General features: G+C 37.9%; 1 protein-coding gene across 2 annotated transcripts in view; it reads right to left on the bottom strand.

Moving 5' to 3' along the window:
• The window catches only part of STK32B (serine/threonine kinase 32B), a 159,994-nt gene that overhangs the window by 117,009 nt on the left and 26,629 nt on the right, over window positions 1–16,356 (bottom strand). For both annotated transcript variants that reach the window (XM_038134457.1, XM_038134456.1), the window contains exons 2-3: window positions 13,605–13,660; window positions 5,715–5,866 (exon numbers count right to left, since the gene is read on the bottom strand). In XM_038134457.1, coding sequence (XP_037990385.1) covers window positions 5,715–5,866; window positions 13,605–13,660 — 208 coding nt within the window. The remainder of the gene's footprint in view (window positions 1–5,714; window positions 5,867–13,604; window positions 13,661–16,356) is intronic.

Here is a 16,356-nt window from a genome sequence, read left to right on the forward strand (position 1 = left end):
TCCACCACATATTATGAAGACAGACATCAGTACAGTTTACCTTTCCTCTTCATCAGAACTTCTTACTGCTCACGGGGCTGTCAGTCCAATTGCAAACACCCAGCCTGGGTCCTAGCAGGAAACAACACAACCCCACTGTTCCCTTCCAAAAACAGAATGCAATTATTCTGTTAGATCATTAACTTTACTCACAGCCTTTATTGTGATGTCTCATGAAGATCAGAAAACTAGTCACAACACGTCAGAAAAGAAATTTTGAATCCTCCTGTAAAGTCTTATCACTCCACATTAGGCCACCTACATCCAGGCAATTTAGGCAGCCACAAGACCACAGCCACTAAACAAGCTCACTGGAGATGGACCTAAACCACCTCCTCTCATTGCTTTGGTCTCTGATAGGTAATTGGAGTTCCTTGGCTGGTCGTTTTCATCTCCACCCAGCAGTAAAACACATGGTCAGGTGTTCTTGCTTCCCTAAGTTTGTAGATTTATGCACATTTTGATACCAACCTCAGGAGCAAAGCCATGCTATGAGGCAGCCCAAGGTGACCTTGCTCCCAAAATACTGTAGAAAGAGCACCTTTCACAGGGAAGTGTTAATTTCCAGTTGTGTATCTGTATATGTGTGTACATTGAGCAACCCATCCAACACTTGAGACTGAACAAATAATTTCTTGTCTCCAGAATCCTTTTTTTCTCTTTTTTACCTTCTCTTTCTTTTGAAGACATGTTGGGGTCCTAGAAGAAATCAGAAATCCATGAACTTTTTTGCTGCAATGTGTGTTCTTCAGTTTTCACTGGATTTGAAACTTAGTCTTACTGTAGCTGTCAACAGTAATGTACTTCTGTGGGTCTGCCATGGAATACATGCACTTTCCACAGACTGATAAGTGAAAAGAAAAATACATCACAGTATATAGCCACTCAGAGAATGCAGCTAACACTTCTTGTTAAATAAATAATGGCTTGTTAAATAAATCAAACATACTATTTTGTCTATAGCAGGAAAAATACCTATAAGCTGAAAACAGAAAATGGTCATCCTTCTCCCCCTGTTGCTTTACAAAATGTTCTGGCAGGATAAATTTTTTCAAGGCTATTAAAAACACAGCCACTTCAATGTTTCAAAACTTTTGAGAAATGGTCCATTTTTTTTTATTTTTTTCAGTTCCTCATCAGCATAGAAATCACTTTGATAGATGATTTTTTTGAGAAAAAGTTCTGTCTTTTGTGGTAAGCCGTGTTGTTTTCCAAACAGCCAGGGGATGCTTCAAACATCTCTTCATGATTGAGGACAAATCACATAATACCAAACCTGCCTGCACTGGTACCTGGCAAGTAACCTGGCTCCTGGCTCAGTCCTAATGCATGTTGTAAGAAATGTATTTAAAACATGAATGCTTTCAGAAACACCACTCATCTTGCCCAGGGGACACTCAGATATCTGGGGAAGGGTAAACATGGATAAAATGCTGAATATTAGGGAGAAACAGACTCAAGGTGGGACCAAGTTGGCAGCTGACATTTCTACAGCCCATTCATCTATGCTAGAAATACCCACGACAAAAAAAAAAAAAAAAAAAAGGTGTGATAAAAAACAGGACTGCATTTTATTTTAAGAAGAAATCTCTATTATCAGAAATGCCTCTAATGGTGATAAAAGTGGCTTTAAGCATTTATTCAATTTCATTTCTAAAATGAAGGTTATAAATCAACCCCAAACCCTTCCTGAAAAACACTGTTATCCTCCAAGCTTTTATGAGCATTTACAGAAAAATGATTCCTTCAGTGTCAGATGTTATGAAAGACAGTTCATACTTCAAATAATGTGATTTATAAGTTGAGACTGTGAAGTTAAATTTAATAAAGCTCAGAGAAGATGCATGAGCCTCAAAAGGCTTAATAGAGATCTTTCAGAGTTGAGATGCTACCCTTGTTTTATATGAGCTTCTCTGTACTCTTGTGTAAGCTGTGGTTACTGATAGATCCAGCAGAACCACCCACCAGAGAACATTTACCTTCTTTCCTCTTCTTTTTATCTCCACAAGAATTGAACTGATGAAGGATTGTGCACACACATCTCATTACTTTCTTCAGTTATCATGACAAACTGAAGGACTTTCCAGTTTGTTTCTTAAACTGCCAGTTTTTATTTTTGGTGATGTAATTTCTCAAAGAAAGATTAATATGTTCAAGAAGTTGTTAGGATATTTATCACTATTTGAATTTTATTTTGAAATCCAGATGATAAATTTTTCAAAATCAGCTGTTCACATCAGGGAAAGCACCACAAACTCATGAAAAGCTTATCATGATGGAATTTCCTTCAAATATATTTTTCAATATTGATTTAGGATTTGACATTTTGAATTGAAAGATGTGGGATTTAATTTCAATTCATCACAATGAAAAAAAATAGGACACTGAAATTATTTATACAGAGAATGATACTTTATGAAAAATAAAAATATTTTAATTTCAGGATTTTAGTTACCAAAATCTTACCTTAGACAGGATTTCTAAAAACTGACGTGAACACTTAGAGGGTATGATAGAGCCTGGAAAGAGAGACTAGGCCAAAAGGACCTTGGCATTGAAACAAGCTGAAGTTGTCTTATTCCCCATGGACCATGACATTACTGTTCCTTGTTAGATTAATATTGCAGTTTCTGAAACAATACAGGCTTAGTCATTCCTGTTAGAGACCCTTTGTACATTTACAGTGCAATCAACAAAACAGCAAAATCCAACTCTGAGAAATGAAACTAATCTAGCTGCAATTACTACAGAAGAAATGCAGATTCAACAGTTTCCTTCCATTAGTGTGTCAGGAATTTACTCATAGGAGGAAAACTCATGGATTCATGCCAATCTTCTAATATAAGTTATAACTACAATGTAAATGTATTTGATGCAAATCATTATTGCAGCTAACTGCAAGTAGAAATACATTTAACAGTGTTCTAGTTCACCAGCAATCAATGAAAATGTTATTTTAAGAAATTATTTCTGGGAACAACATATTTCATCACTATTCCATTCACACTTGCAGTGTTCCTTTTCCCATGGTAGAAATAAAAATGTAGTTTCAAATATTAAACAAATGAAATATAATTAATATGTTTAAAAGCTTCATATGGCTTGAACAGATGTGACCATTATTCATGGATCATTTATGATTTTTGTGCTGTGCCTTTGTTGCAGTTCAATAACAAAGGTCATTATTTGAAGACAATGTGTAGAATATCTTGAAATTCAGCTGAAAATTGAGACAGAGAAGTCAGAGGTCTGGAAAATTCTTCTGCAGCCTGCAAGTGTAGACACTCCAGAAATATATCACAAGTTAATTTAAATTCACTTAGGATTGTTCATGGCTAATTTTTTATAGAGACATATTTTAAGCCTGATACAAGGAAAGAGTTATTCAGGGTTGACTAGGTTAATTTTGGGAAGGTTCAGGCTCAAGATTTCTCTTTGTTGCCCAGGGTGAAATGTGAAATACAGGCTCTCCAGCAGTTCAGTAGCTCACTCTGGAGTCAGATCTTTGAATCACCAGACATTTGAATGTGCAGTGTTTGAGGTGAGCACTTCAGGTGAAAATAATAAGGGTCAATGAAAGTTGTTTTTTTTAATTTCTACAATTCTAATTGTATTATTTTGAGTCCCTTAATGTCAGTAGAGCCTCATACAAAATCACAGAACCACTGAACACCCTGTGTTGGAAGGGACCCACAGGGATCATGGAGTCCAACTCCTGGCCCTACACAGGACATCCCCAAGAGTCACACCCTGTGCCTGAGAGCATTGTCCAAATGTTTCTTGAGCTCCGTCAGGCTGGTGTTGTGACCCCTTCCCTGGGGAGCTGTTCCAGTGCCCAACCACTCCCTGGGTGAAGAACCTTTCCCTCATATCCAACCTAAACCTCTTCTGCCTCGACTTCATGACATTTCCTCGAGTCCTGTCACTGGTCAGGAGAGTGAAGAGATCAGTGCTTGTAAATAGATTGGTCAGCTATTACCATTGTTAGGGACATCAAATATAAAACACTGTTAGTGCACTGAAGCATCTTGAATAGTGTCCTGTTTGCCTGAAATGTTTTGCCACACTAGAGTACTGTATTTCTCTTTCATTTTCTGCATTTCTCATAAACACATATAGTATAGCATTTGAGTCTTGATATCCTCTGATGGTATCTTAGAAGTGTAGGAAGGATAAAAGGCATCATAATGCCCAGAGTACTTTAAGGTATTGTTTATTTCAAGTTTAATCTTTGGCACGGAAAAAGAAAATGTGAAAGAATATTTATCATCTGAGTATAACTCAGTAATGGAAATCTAACATTCTTTTTGTTTCACAATAAATATTTGATCTTCAGTCTTTCAGCACTGCTATGTTTATCTCTCAGATCACATTAACCTATGACTGTTTCTGTGCAGTGTCTAGTTACACAGTGGAAACTTCCACACCTCCTCATAAAGAACAAAAGTTTGTGGGATTTCAAAAAAGGTAGACAAATACATAACAGAGAACTCCACAGGCTCCTAAGCACAGATATATATACCATATCTTTGGTAAAGCAATCCCAAGACTACAGCTTGCTGGAACCTTGGAAAATATACTGGGAAAATTTGTATTGCAGTCACAATGACGTATTTTTTAAAGCCTTCAGCAGGATATTAGATTAGCTTAGATCATTCATATGAAGTGAAGAGCACATATGTATGTATATAATTAGGTCCTTTTGGACCTAATTTGAAATCAATTTTGTGTTCAAATGCTTTCTATCAGAGTGCAATTGTACTAAAGCTGTGTTCACTCAAGACAGAACACAATTTGGCTTTTAATTTGTGAAAGGTGCTAACCTGTCACCAGGAGTGAGCTCAGGGATGGGCAGAACACTGTAGGTTGGGTAGTGACCTCAAGTAAGAAAGCTAAAACTCGCAAGACACAAGTTCAGTGTGCATTGCAACCATCTGCAGCCAATCAAGCTATTCACAGACTGAATAATTTTCATATTGTTATGGTTTATGTCCCCTCTACCTTTTCATTTTTTGAATTATACAGGACATTAGATAAGGAGGAAAACTCTGCATCCCATTACTCCTATCACTACAAAAGCCAGCAAGTATTATCACACAACATAAGAGCCAGCAAATATTTTAAGCTGCTGGTGTAGTTGAAGCTAGTCACTGCTTGACCAGCCTTTTCTCACTGTCATATGTGACCAAAAGATTCAGTGTCTAGCATGGAGAAGATAAGGGAAATTCCAGGTGAAAAAAAGGCACTTTTCTGTTGTCCAGTGACAGTAATTTTAGAAAGAAATTGAGTTTTTTAATTTCTCTGAATCAACTAAAATCAACTAACTAATTTAAAAAATTATTATTTGTTTTGATATTCCACAGCTTTATTAGACATGTTTAGTCCAGGTATTGTCAAAAACAAATGGGACAGGACAACACGTTTCAACACAGTGTCATAACACTTTGTAGAGAAACCAAAGCAAAAATGAGCAGATGAATATTATGTTTAAATATTCCAATCAAAAAAGACACCTTAAAAATACTCATGAAAAATAAAACTCCCTGTGAAACCTAAGACCTTTAACAAAGGAAGGTTTTTGTTCTTTTCAGCTTTCCAGTCTTCCATATTCTGAACTGATTCAGCAACAAAAAGAAAATGAGAGCTCCATGAAAGCATTTTAATGATTTTCTTACCACAGATTGACCAGGAAGGGATGTTCCAGGCCTTGCATTATCTGCAGCTCCCGGAAAACATTGCGAACTTCATCTCTCTCAATGCATTTCTGTTTGTTCATATACTTCATGGCATACATTTTCTTGGTGTCTCTCTTCTGTACAATGCACACCTAATTGGCAGCAAAGTAAAAGAAAAATTTTTGACACTTTGAAAAAGTGAATTCAATTGTGACTTTGGAAAAAAGGAGTATTCAATGATTTTTCAATAATTCAGATCTGGATATTACAACTGAGTAACACATTCACTTCACAGCTCTGCAGGATCCTTTGTAATAGATAGTAATTGAAAATTAACAAAAACCCAACCAAACCCTGTATAAGAGGACCCAGAAAAATATCATAACTTTCAGAACGTACATGGTAAAGCTGAGAGTAATATGCTGCAATGGCTGAAATCACAGGCTATTTAATTATTCAGAGAAATTACTGCCTCCTGCCTAGGAAAATGCTCAGTCACTGTCCTCATTCCCACAAGTCAATACTCACATCTTGATTACTGCATCATAAACCATGCCTGTGTTCCCAAGGCTCAATTTTTCATCTAAATATCAGAATTATGCTCCCTTAATTACTGTTGAAAGGAAAAGAATTTTTATACAGGTATTCATCATAATATTTCTGAATTCACAAAAGACCATTACAATGATTTAGTCTCCCGCAGTAAACATCTACGCTTTTACTTTATCTTTTTTTTTTTTTTTTGACAAAAGCCAAATCATGCAAATGCATGAAAAAAATCTTAGTAAAGAGAACTTCCATAGGAACTCTGGATTTCCTTTCATCATGGTATTTCACCTTGAGGATGGAGTGGGAGACTGGCACAAGCACCACAACCCCACAACCAAGCATCAGGTTAAGTACAATTTTTGGCAACAGGGAAATACAAAATTGTTCTGAATATACTGGAAATATCTAGTTTAGGTATCCCAGGTCTGCAGTGTCTAAGTTCAAAGGTATTCTGGATTCACTTGGTGTGGGCATTATTTTTTTATTTGTATATTTAAATACATACACATACATGCACGCATACATGCTTCCATATTTTACACACAAAAAATTATACTATACACTCATAAATTCATGTTAAGGTATCAGATTACAACACAGTGGCATCCAAAAAGAAATCCTTTCTGTCTGTATTTAAGGAATTTATGCACCCAATATTTAGGAACAATCAGAAGTAAGGCAACTTCCCACAGCTGAAACTGGAAGGAACAGAGTCAGTAAAGTCAAACCATGTTTATTTCTCGGAAACTCTATTTTCATAAAGTGTGTCCTTGAGCACAAATCTACTCCAAATAGAGGAGTTAATAGAGTACCTTTAACCTATAATGATAAGGCATGATTAAGCAGTGTTTCTAATTGCCTTTCCTAGTATCAGGTGATGTTCTGCTATTAAGGAAATCAGGGATGGTAACATTTTGTTTTGAGCCCATCAATGTTGCACAATGGTGAGTACTGAAGTTTTATTTTATTTTTCACTTTGGACTGTTATAAAATATCTGAAAATTGTTGGTACTCTTAAGGTAACCTTTAAGATATAAAGGTTCACATTTATATGGAAAGAACCCTGGCTGTGGAAAAAGGGGAATTGTGTTTGGCCTTTTGGAGGAAGAAAAAGTAGCAAGTGGGATCAAGCTGAAACTGCGTGGGAAAAGTAGGGATGAAAATGAATTGTTCAAGCTCCCACAGGTCCTTCAAAAGCATAAGCATGATTTTCAGGGGCAAATCCTGACATCCTGTCTTAGAATATGTGGAGAGTCCACTTTAGCGAGTCACATTATAAAGTGCAACATTTGGGGATTTTAGCTCAGAACCTAAGTCCAGAAATTCAGTCATGTACATTAGTTTGCATCATGATTTTCATGTACAACTTGGCCAAGAGTTAGGTGTTTGCAGAAGTCTCCTAGTTCATTACAATAAAAGCCTCCCTATTGAAGGATTGACTAGAGAGACTGCTGAGAGAATGGGTTTGAGAATTACAGCTTTGACCAATGTGGCAAACCAAGATCATCTGCAGCACCAAAATACGTAATGTAAACCAGTTTTGCAACGCTGCTGGGACTCCAGAAGGCACTCAGCTCTCTTACCTGGCAGTAAAGACAAGGGTGCTCAGCACAGCAGAAACAGACCTTCTGTTGTTGGTAGAAGCTTGCCTAACACACAGCTAGCTTCAAAGCAGAATGATAGTAAACATTTTCTGGCAATGTGTACCTACGCAAATCCTTTAACATGGTTACAAAATCAATAGCATTTTAATGAATATAATGAAGCTACTTTCTAGTAAAAATCAGGAAATACAACCTGCATCCATGTTGATGTTATTGTAAAAAAATGCCTGACATTGCCATGACAGCACAAGATTGTATTGGAGATCCTCCCTGGCGCTTTTACTTGCTGGCTGTCAGCTCCTCTCCTGAACAGGACATCAATGGATTGAAACTTTCCATTAAAGCAAGAAAGAAAGGAAAAGCCCTTGAGCCCTTTCTCACATGTGCAGTCTTAATGGGAAATGTTTAAGTTGGGGGTTTTTTTGTTCCAAAGGAGCAATTTTAAAAAAGGAATAAACAGGTGCTCTGGAACCTCAACAAAAAATTCTGTGATGACTCATTATGATTAAAGTCTGTGCAGAATTGCCTTACTTACATGTATTAGTATGGAAGCCTGTCACACTCACAGTCTTTCCATTTTTCTGTGAATATCATTTACCAAAGGCCAGACAGTGTGATGATTCAGAGCAAATATGCGTTCTGAACTCAACAACTATCCAGCTTCATAGTCTACTGAAGGACAGCAGCCATCTCCACAAGTTATGGATCTAAAGAGGTACAGGGGACCATCTCGGTACCTGGAATGGTTTCCCTCTAATATCCCCTAAAGAGGCTGTAGATTACCAGGTTGGATATAGGCATCCATCTTGTACATGTTTAAAGGCAGGCATTATAAACCCCATTAATTTTCTCTGGAGTGGTAGAGTGCTATTTTTAAAAATCTCTTGTGAAAATATTCCCTTTCTAAAGGGTTTCTTTAATGTATCTTAGTTGTTATCACAGGGTGGTGTCTTTTGTTATTTCTGGTAGAAGGCAACAGTGAGCTGCCTTAAAACCTATCAGGTTAGAAGAAATTTAACCAGAGAGTGACTTGGGGCCACTTTCCCTCAGAATCTGGGGAAAGAAGCCAATAGATAATGGCTGCAGGGCTAAGCTTCATTTTTCAAGAGCAACATGTGCTGTGGTCCACTTCTAAACTACCTTCTTGGATTTCCTCTGATTTCACATGCAAAAAACAAAGATTGCTGAAGGAAGCTGCATAATGCTGTGTTGGCAGAGAGCAACCACGGGTAGCTTCAACAAACTTTTTCCCAGAGAAAAGATGAAATATCAGACTTGCTGCAAAACACAGATTTTTCCTGTTTTCTGCTAGAAGAGACTTACAGCTACTATGTGCATGGTGTGGAAAGAACAAGGTGCACTTAGTGTCAATTTTGGTCTAAATTTAGCACAGGAGTACTTAGACTCTCAGACTGCCACAAGATGTGGTTTCACAACAGGTGATAAAAGAGGAGAAAGGCAAACCCACAGCCAAAAGAACCTCTGCATGAGGCCACTGCTAGGTGGAGAGCTGGAAGCTGGGGTGCTCACTCACCCCTGCTCCTGTATGATATTTTACATCTCACACCAGCAGGTGAGATGGGGCAGCTTTGGCTGCCATGAGGAGTCCCAGCCCACCAGAGGAGCTGTGGCACTGCACGGGCAGAAGCACTCGCCCAACACAGAGGGCTACAAGACAGAAATCAGATACACTCCAGATGGGAATTGATGAACCTGCTGTTGAGCATCTGCCTGAAATACTGCTCCCTTGTCTGTCCCACCCCTGTGCTCTGAAAAACTGGTTCTCATAGTCTTAGCCTACAAGCAGAGCTGGCAAGATTTACTCAAAGAGGCTGGAGAATGGATGTCTTCAGGTTGCCAGGGGATTTCCTTTAAATAGGGAGATTTATTCCCAGTTCCCTTGAGCAAAGCCTGACATCTGGAGCAGCCAAAGCATCTGCTTGGTATCCTTTCATATTAACTCAAGCTAAAAAACAGGTCACAATACTGTCAAAAATATTAATATTCTGCAGTTGTGTGTTATATTGCTTTTAGGATAGAAGCATTTTTTTTTTCTGAATTATTTTGCATACTATTTACTAAAGTACTCTCAATCAGTGCAGACATGATTCTGGGCTCCCATCTGGTTTACACCACTGTAATTTCAATTTTACTTCATCACAGGAAGTCACTGTTTTATTCAACCAAATTAATCAGAACTAAGTCTTATGTCTCAGCATCTTAGACAAACAGGAGAGAGTTTGTACCTTGAAATTATAATTTGAATTCAATTTAAGGATGTTAGATTGTTTAATATAACTACTCCCACGAACAGAGAAGTCAGAGAAAATTGGTACTATAATATCTCTGCGAACTAGTTGTTACACCTGAATACAAATTATTTTGCAGCAGTAACCCTGCAATTATGTGGTTATTGTTGCAGTAAAGGACAACAAGTATTCTTGTATTTCAATCCTTGTTGGATTTGTACTTATTGGATGATCTTCAAATATATAATTTTTTGCAATAATTTGTTTGAGAAGAGTGCTAGCTCTACATATAACAATATTGAAAAAAATAGCCAGATTAAGCAGGAGACAGCACTTCTAACATATCACATCTCCCTGTTTCTACTGTCTCTGCCCTTGCAAAGGAGCCCTCAGCCTTTCACATCATACAGGAAAATAGAACAAGCCCACTTTATGAAGGCTTGGTTGATTTTGATCCACTCTTCTCCAAAGCACCCAGGAAACTGGTGAATGTTTCTATGATATTTCTAGAAATATCTAATTTTTTTACAGGTTAATATGAGTGTGGTTCTTGTGAGCCCGCTTTGGGGAATCTGTATTGGTGAAAATAGAGTTGCATTACCCTCAGAGAACACGATTAAAGTATGAGTTCCCTCTAAACTTAAATCCTTATTTTGCAGTTGTCAAATGCAACAGGAAAGTCCATGGTCTAACAAGTTTCTTTTTCCCAGATAAGTACAGGCTTCTGACAAATCACCTTGTTTTTCCTTCCATGGGCAAGGGAAAGAGAGAAGCCCATTTTAAAATGACCTATTATAACATAGCCAAGAGCACAACATGGTAAATCAGTCACCATTTCAAATGTCTGTCTCTGTGAGTCAGTCTTGCCTTTATTGTTCATTTAGAAGCCGTGTTGCTGACAACTTTTCCTATTATTGTCCTTCTGGAAGTACCTGGCAGCAGAAAATGTCAAAAAAGGATGCAAGACTGTTAATCTCTATCGTGGGGTGTTTACTGCTCGGGGTCTGCTGTGCTCCAGCATCTTGCAGCTTATAACACCATGTTCAGTACCACGCTTTCTTAAACTGCCTGCTTCCTTTATGGCTCCTCTGTGGCCTTTTCTGTTTTCTGAGAGAAACAGGATGTTTTAAGACATGCTCTATTTTTTTTATTTTATCGCTCTTGGTACAATATCCCTGTGTCTCTCTCTCAATATTTCTTAAATTACTGTGGTTGCCGCAGCAACCGTAGGCCTGTGCAGATGTTGCTGCAGGAGGTATCTGGTATGGCAGAGCCCCTGTGCTGCTCAGCTCGCTGCTGTGCCCAGAGCTCGGGGTGATGCTCAGCCCCTCAGCTCCTCCACCGGGCTGGCTGCCTCGGCAGCTGGGATCTGTCCCCCTAGCTGGCTTCAGAAATCAGCTCCCTGCCTTGTCTCTGACATTTTCAATTCGCAGTCGCAACATTTGCTGTCACAGGAACTCCTAGGCCATTTGGTACCAAATACTTTGTATCTCAAGTTCCTGTCTTTTCTGAGAAGTGGCCACCTGCTTTCAGCTGCTGCCTCTGTACCTAGTTCTTCGTAGGGACACCTTAAGAGCAGGTGCCATCTCCTAGACGCTGTTGAATATTTTTCAGGAAAAGATACACCACAGCAATTTTGAGGAGGGTAGGAAATGCTTGTGGAGAGAAGAGAAACCATGAGCATGCTCTTTTTTCTAGAAACAAACAAGCTCACTTCAAAGGCGTCCTTTGAGAGCGCAGGCTGTGCCTTGTTGAGGGACAGATAAAGGAGGTGAGGTCTGAGCCTGCTGGGACCATCTCAGCCACAGCTTCTGTGGAAGTTGGCTGTTCTTTTGCTCAAGGCAAGTGACGGGCAAGCTGTGGCAGAATGTGTGTGGCCACTCATGGAGCAGCTCCCACACTTCTAGGCACATGCAGACCTACCTGGGGTATTATCTGTGCAGACAGACACTGGCACAGACCTGGAGGATTGTCTGCTGCACACCCAAAGAGGCACAGACAGGGCAGGGATCAGTGGTACCCGAGCAAGGTGCAGGGCACTTCTCTAAAAGGAGCTTTTCTGGCTTCAGTGACCTTGCTTTGCCAAGCAGATGAAGGCAGCTCTTTGCTTATGCTTTGGTCTTCATAAACACCAGGAAATTGTTTGTTTGTTTGTTTGTAGAAGACTTTTATACCAGTTATGCTTAGCATATTCCAGTTACTAGTGATTCCAAGTACATTGAAAGATGGTGGGGTGGAAATTCTGATGAAACAAGTTTTATTTGTATATTAAAAATTTGCCAAGTGAATTCAGAAGCAGGCAATTTGAAACCAAAAATGCTGAACTCTGATCTAAGTATCTATTCCTTTGTGAGGGTCAACATGATTTGGATATGTCTTTAACTTTTTTCCTGTACACAACTTGCACTCTTGGACCTTCACTTAGTTTGACTTGGTATTCCATCTCTGTATTGTGATAATAACAATCACAGATCTCTGCTGCCCTGATTTTGAGGGCTTTTTAAGTACCTTTTTGCCCAAGCAGGATATACTCCTATTGACCTCAAAGACAGTTTCTGCTGAAAACTCCTGAATTGAATAAGGACGGTGCAATGAAGGACCATGCTGTTCTGCAAGAAGTATTTCTGGCCTCTCTAAAATTAAAGTCATTGTTCTGCGTGGAGGCCAAGAACCAGCAAAATTCTTTGGGTGTTCTTAATGTATGGCTACAGAAGTGCCTCACCAGCACTGAGCTGGCATATACTCAGGAATCATTGAAATCAAGATCTAGACAGCTGTTGTTTCATCAGTCACCTGATCAAGTATCACTTATATTTCACCTTCAGATCTATTTCTGTGAGAAATAGTTTCTAACATTTTTAAATAGTATTTTCTCTGACTGTGTGGCTTTGTATTTGTATTATATGTGGCTATGTGGCTTTGTATTATAGATTTAAAACCTTGCTATAACCACTATTTATAGGAAAGAAAGGTTGTCTACTCAAGTGTAAACAAACCATTAATCTTCTCTGTTTCAGAAAAATCCTGTTGAATTGAACAAACATTTACTCAATGATCAAAATTATATTGTATGTCAGTTTACACAGTCCCAAGAGGATTTATTCTATGTAAAATGCCTTTAAAATACTGCAATTATTTTAAAGACACAAATAAGTTCTGAGATTTAAGAACAAGATCACTTTGGTGGACTGTCTAAAGAAGTAGTCTGCTCCTACCTTTTTGTTGATTATTGTTTCCAGGACAGATTTCTAAATTCTGCTAATCTTCATTTGGAATAATTAATTATTATAATAATTTTTGCTCAGTTAATTTTAATGAATAGATTATAATAGAAATAATTTAATGAAGAGACAGATCATACTGGTGGTCAGATGTCCTTAAGAAGGAAAAGGCTACAAAACCTATATTCTTTTACCATTATCAAGGCAGAAAAACACAAAGGTATTTCCTATTAGACATTTAACTGCTAAAAATAAATTGATTCTTACCTTTCCAAAACTCCCTTTCCCAATAGCCCGCAATATTTGAAAGTGGTCAAAGTTAACTGCAAAATAAAGGAGAGAAGAAAAGGAAAATAGTTTGTAGTGTGCTAAGTCAGAATCAGAAATCAGATAAGAAATTACAGCGTGTCCAACTAATGCCTTTTTACAATGTGGTATTCCATTTTTCCTCTTAAAACACCAAATATACTTAATAGCTAGCAAAGAAGCTGTTTGCTTTAAAATATGCTGCATTCATTTTGTTCCTCAATTCATCTTGGACCAATGTCTTCAGTGCCCAGTACCTCCAAAAAGAAATATATTTCTGTCCTAACCAAGTAATAACACAAAAGTTAGCATTTTGCAGCCAGTAGCAGAAACTGCTCAGCATTTTCCAGAAATATTGAGATCTGAATAATTCAAGTAAGTAACACCCTCTACCTACAGATATGTAATAACATATGGTTACTATTTTTGCAGTAGTCACTCTTCAGGATAATTCCCTTATTTTGTTACAGTGATGGGAACTTGTCCCATGATGAGGTAGTATGATCACCAAAGTTTTCCACCTTAATGCAATACATAATGCTAATATTTTAAGAAGACTATTTCATAATTTTAGCATAAGTTTGTTTTGAGAGATTGCATTATAGGTTGGAAGTGGAATGGATTTACTTGCATTTCAGGAAAATCTAACAGCACAGCCTGCTCGAGACACTGCTTTGTTGGTAGGGTGAATGAGATTTCATTTCTCAGAAATGCCATTTTTATTGGTGTTACATGAGTTTAAACACAGCATGACCTTCAAATCTTCATGGTATATCTGGCGGTTTTAAAAAAATTCCAACATCCTGAACAAAATTGATTCAAAGTCACTGAAATACAAACACGACAATGTGCGATACAGTTTTTACAGTCACTTCTCAGAAAAAATCACACTTAGAACTAAATTCAGTGAACCAGAGATGACAAGGTTCAGTGCAACATAACAGGATTTTTTTTTAATTAAAACTTATGTTCCTGGCTTTGGGCATGGACCTTTATCTATGCACCTATCATTGATGTAACAGTAACTGGCAAAATTGTGGAGGCAGACCATCACTGGAAAAATCATAGAACCATACAATGGTTTGGGTTGGAAGGGACCTTAAAGATTATCTCATTCCAACTCCTCTGCCATGGGCAGGGCCATTTTTGCCTAGACCAATTTCTCAAAGCCCCATCCAGCCAGGCCTTGAGCCCTCCAGGGATGGGAGCAGCCACAGCCTCTCTGGGCAACCTGGGCCACGTCCACCCAAAAATGTGGTAACAAGAACAAATACAACAAAAATGTGACACATCCAGGTGAAGGGTAAAATTCTATAAAACTCATAATATAAATATTTGCCAAAAAAAGTTGTCCATCTCAAGCTAAGCTTTGCATAGAAAGTTGAAAGGTTGATAGCTATCAAGCCTCTAAAAAAGGTTTAATATCTTACTTTCTCTGTTGCAATAATATCTCATTTACACTATTAACACCACAAAGAATTTGTTTATTTATGCTTGCTTATACTGCCTTCAAGGAAGCATGGTTGCTCCTTTCATTAGTGCAGCATAGCAACCACCTTCCTGGTAATTGCTGGAGACAAATCAAGCCCAGAGCTGAGAGCAGCAGACTCTGCTCTGCAGGAAACAAAGATGGTGAATGTAGCAGCTTTAGAATTTGGATACTGAAGTAAAAATGCATGGCCCTGGAAAGGATTCATAACCTGCTTGGAAACTGAAAATTGGAAAAAAAATTTTGAGCTGAATCCTGTGGGAGTTACGGCTGCCCAGAGGTTTGAGAAGCAGGATTGTCTGTCAGCAACCTGCAGCTGGGGTCTCTGCTGAGAGATTTTACAGTGGGGCACTCTCATGTAGTTCTTGCTGGCCAGTAGTGGTCTGATGAACAAGATAGTCAGTTTACAAAACCCCCTTCCACATAAACTTACATCCATTTAAATCCTGTTCCCACCAGTCATCCCTCCCAAGTGCATGACTGGGCTGTCTGAGATGACCCTTAATTTAGGTAGGAATTCAACACAGTGTAGAAAATATCCTAAACAACATGTTAATCTCATTAATTTCTTTGATGGGAAAAAATAATCCAAAAATGCAGCACAGCATGCTGGTGGTTTTTGTGTCACTCCTCCGTTTTCAAACTGTCTCATGTTTCTGCTTATTTTGCTAAAGATTTAACATGCACCTTCCATAAAAAAAAAGCTTATTTTGAATTTGTTCTTTACCTTGCAGTCATTCAGCTGAGTCCAGTTGCCAAAACAAGTGAGAAATTGTAGAATGAGTCTGTAATTATCTCAATTTGAGTCAAGTCACATTTCAGTAATACTTGACTATATTATATTCTGAAATCTGACATGTTTTGAAATACATCAGTTTGAAGAATGATTTTGTTTTTGTAAAACTAAGATTAAGCATTTATCTGTAGTTATGTAAAAGATATTTTTTATTGTCCACATAACTTCTATTTCTCTGTACTTCCATCTTTCCTGTGTTTATTGCTCTGAATGCCTAGAACAAGTTAATTTTTTAATTAGATTATTTGTAAATTGGACTTCCATGCAAATTAAATTATTAAATGAGGCACTAGGATATGGAGTTGAAGATGGATTACTAGTAAGCTAAATAAGTGCTTAAAAATCATAGATGCAACAATTGATCAAATTTTCTCAATTTCTATGTTTATCTTGAAGAGAAAGTGAGATGTTACATTTTCATATCTTCA

The sequence above is a fragment of the Motacilla alba genome, chromosome 4 (genome assembly GCF_015832195.1).
Source record: "Motacilla alba alba isolate MOTALB_02 chromosome 4, Motacilla_alba_V1.0_pri, whole genome shotgun sequence".
NCBI lineage: Eukaryota > Metazoa > Chordata > Aves > Passeriformes > Motacillidae > Motacilla > Motacilla alba.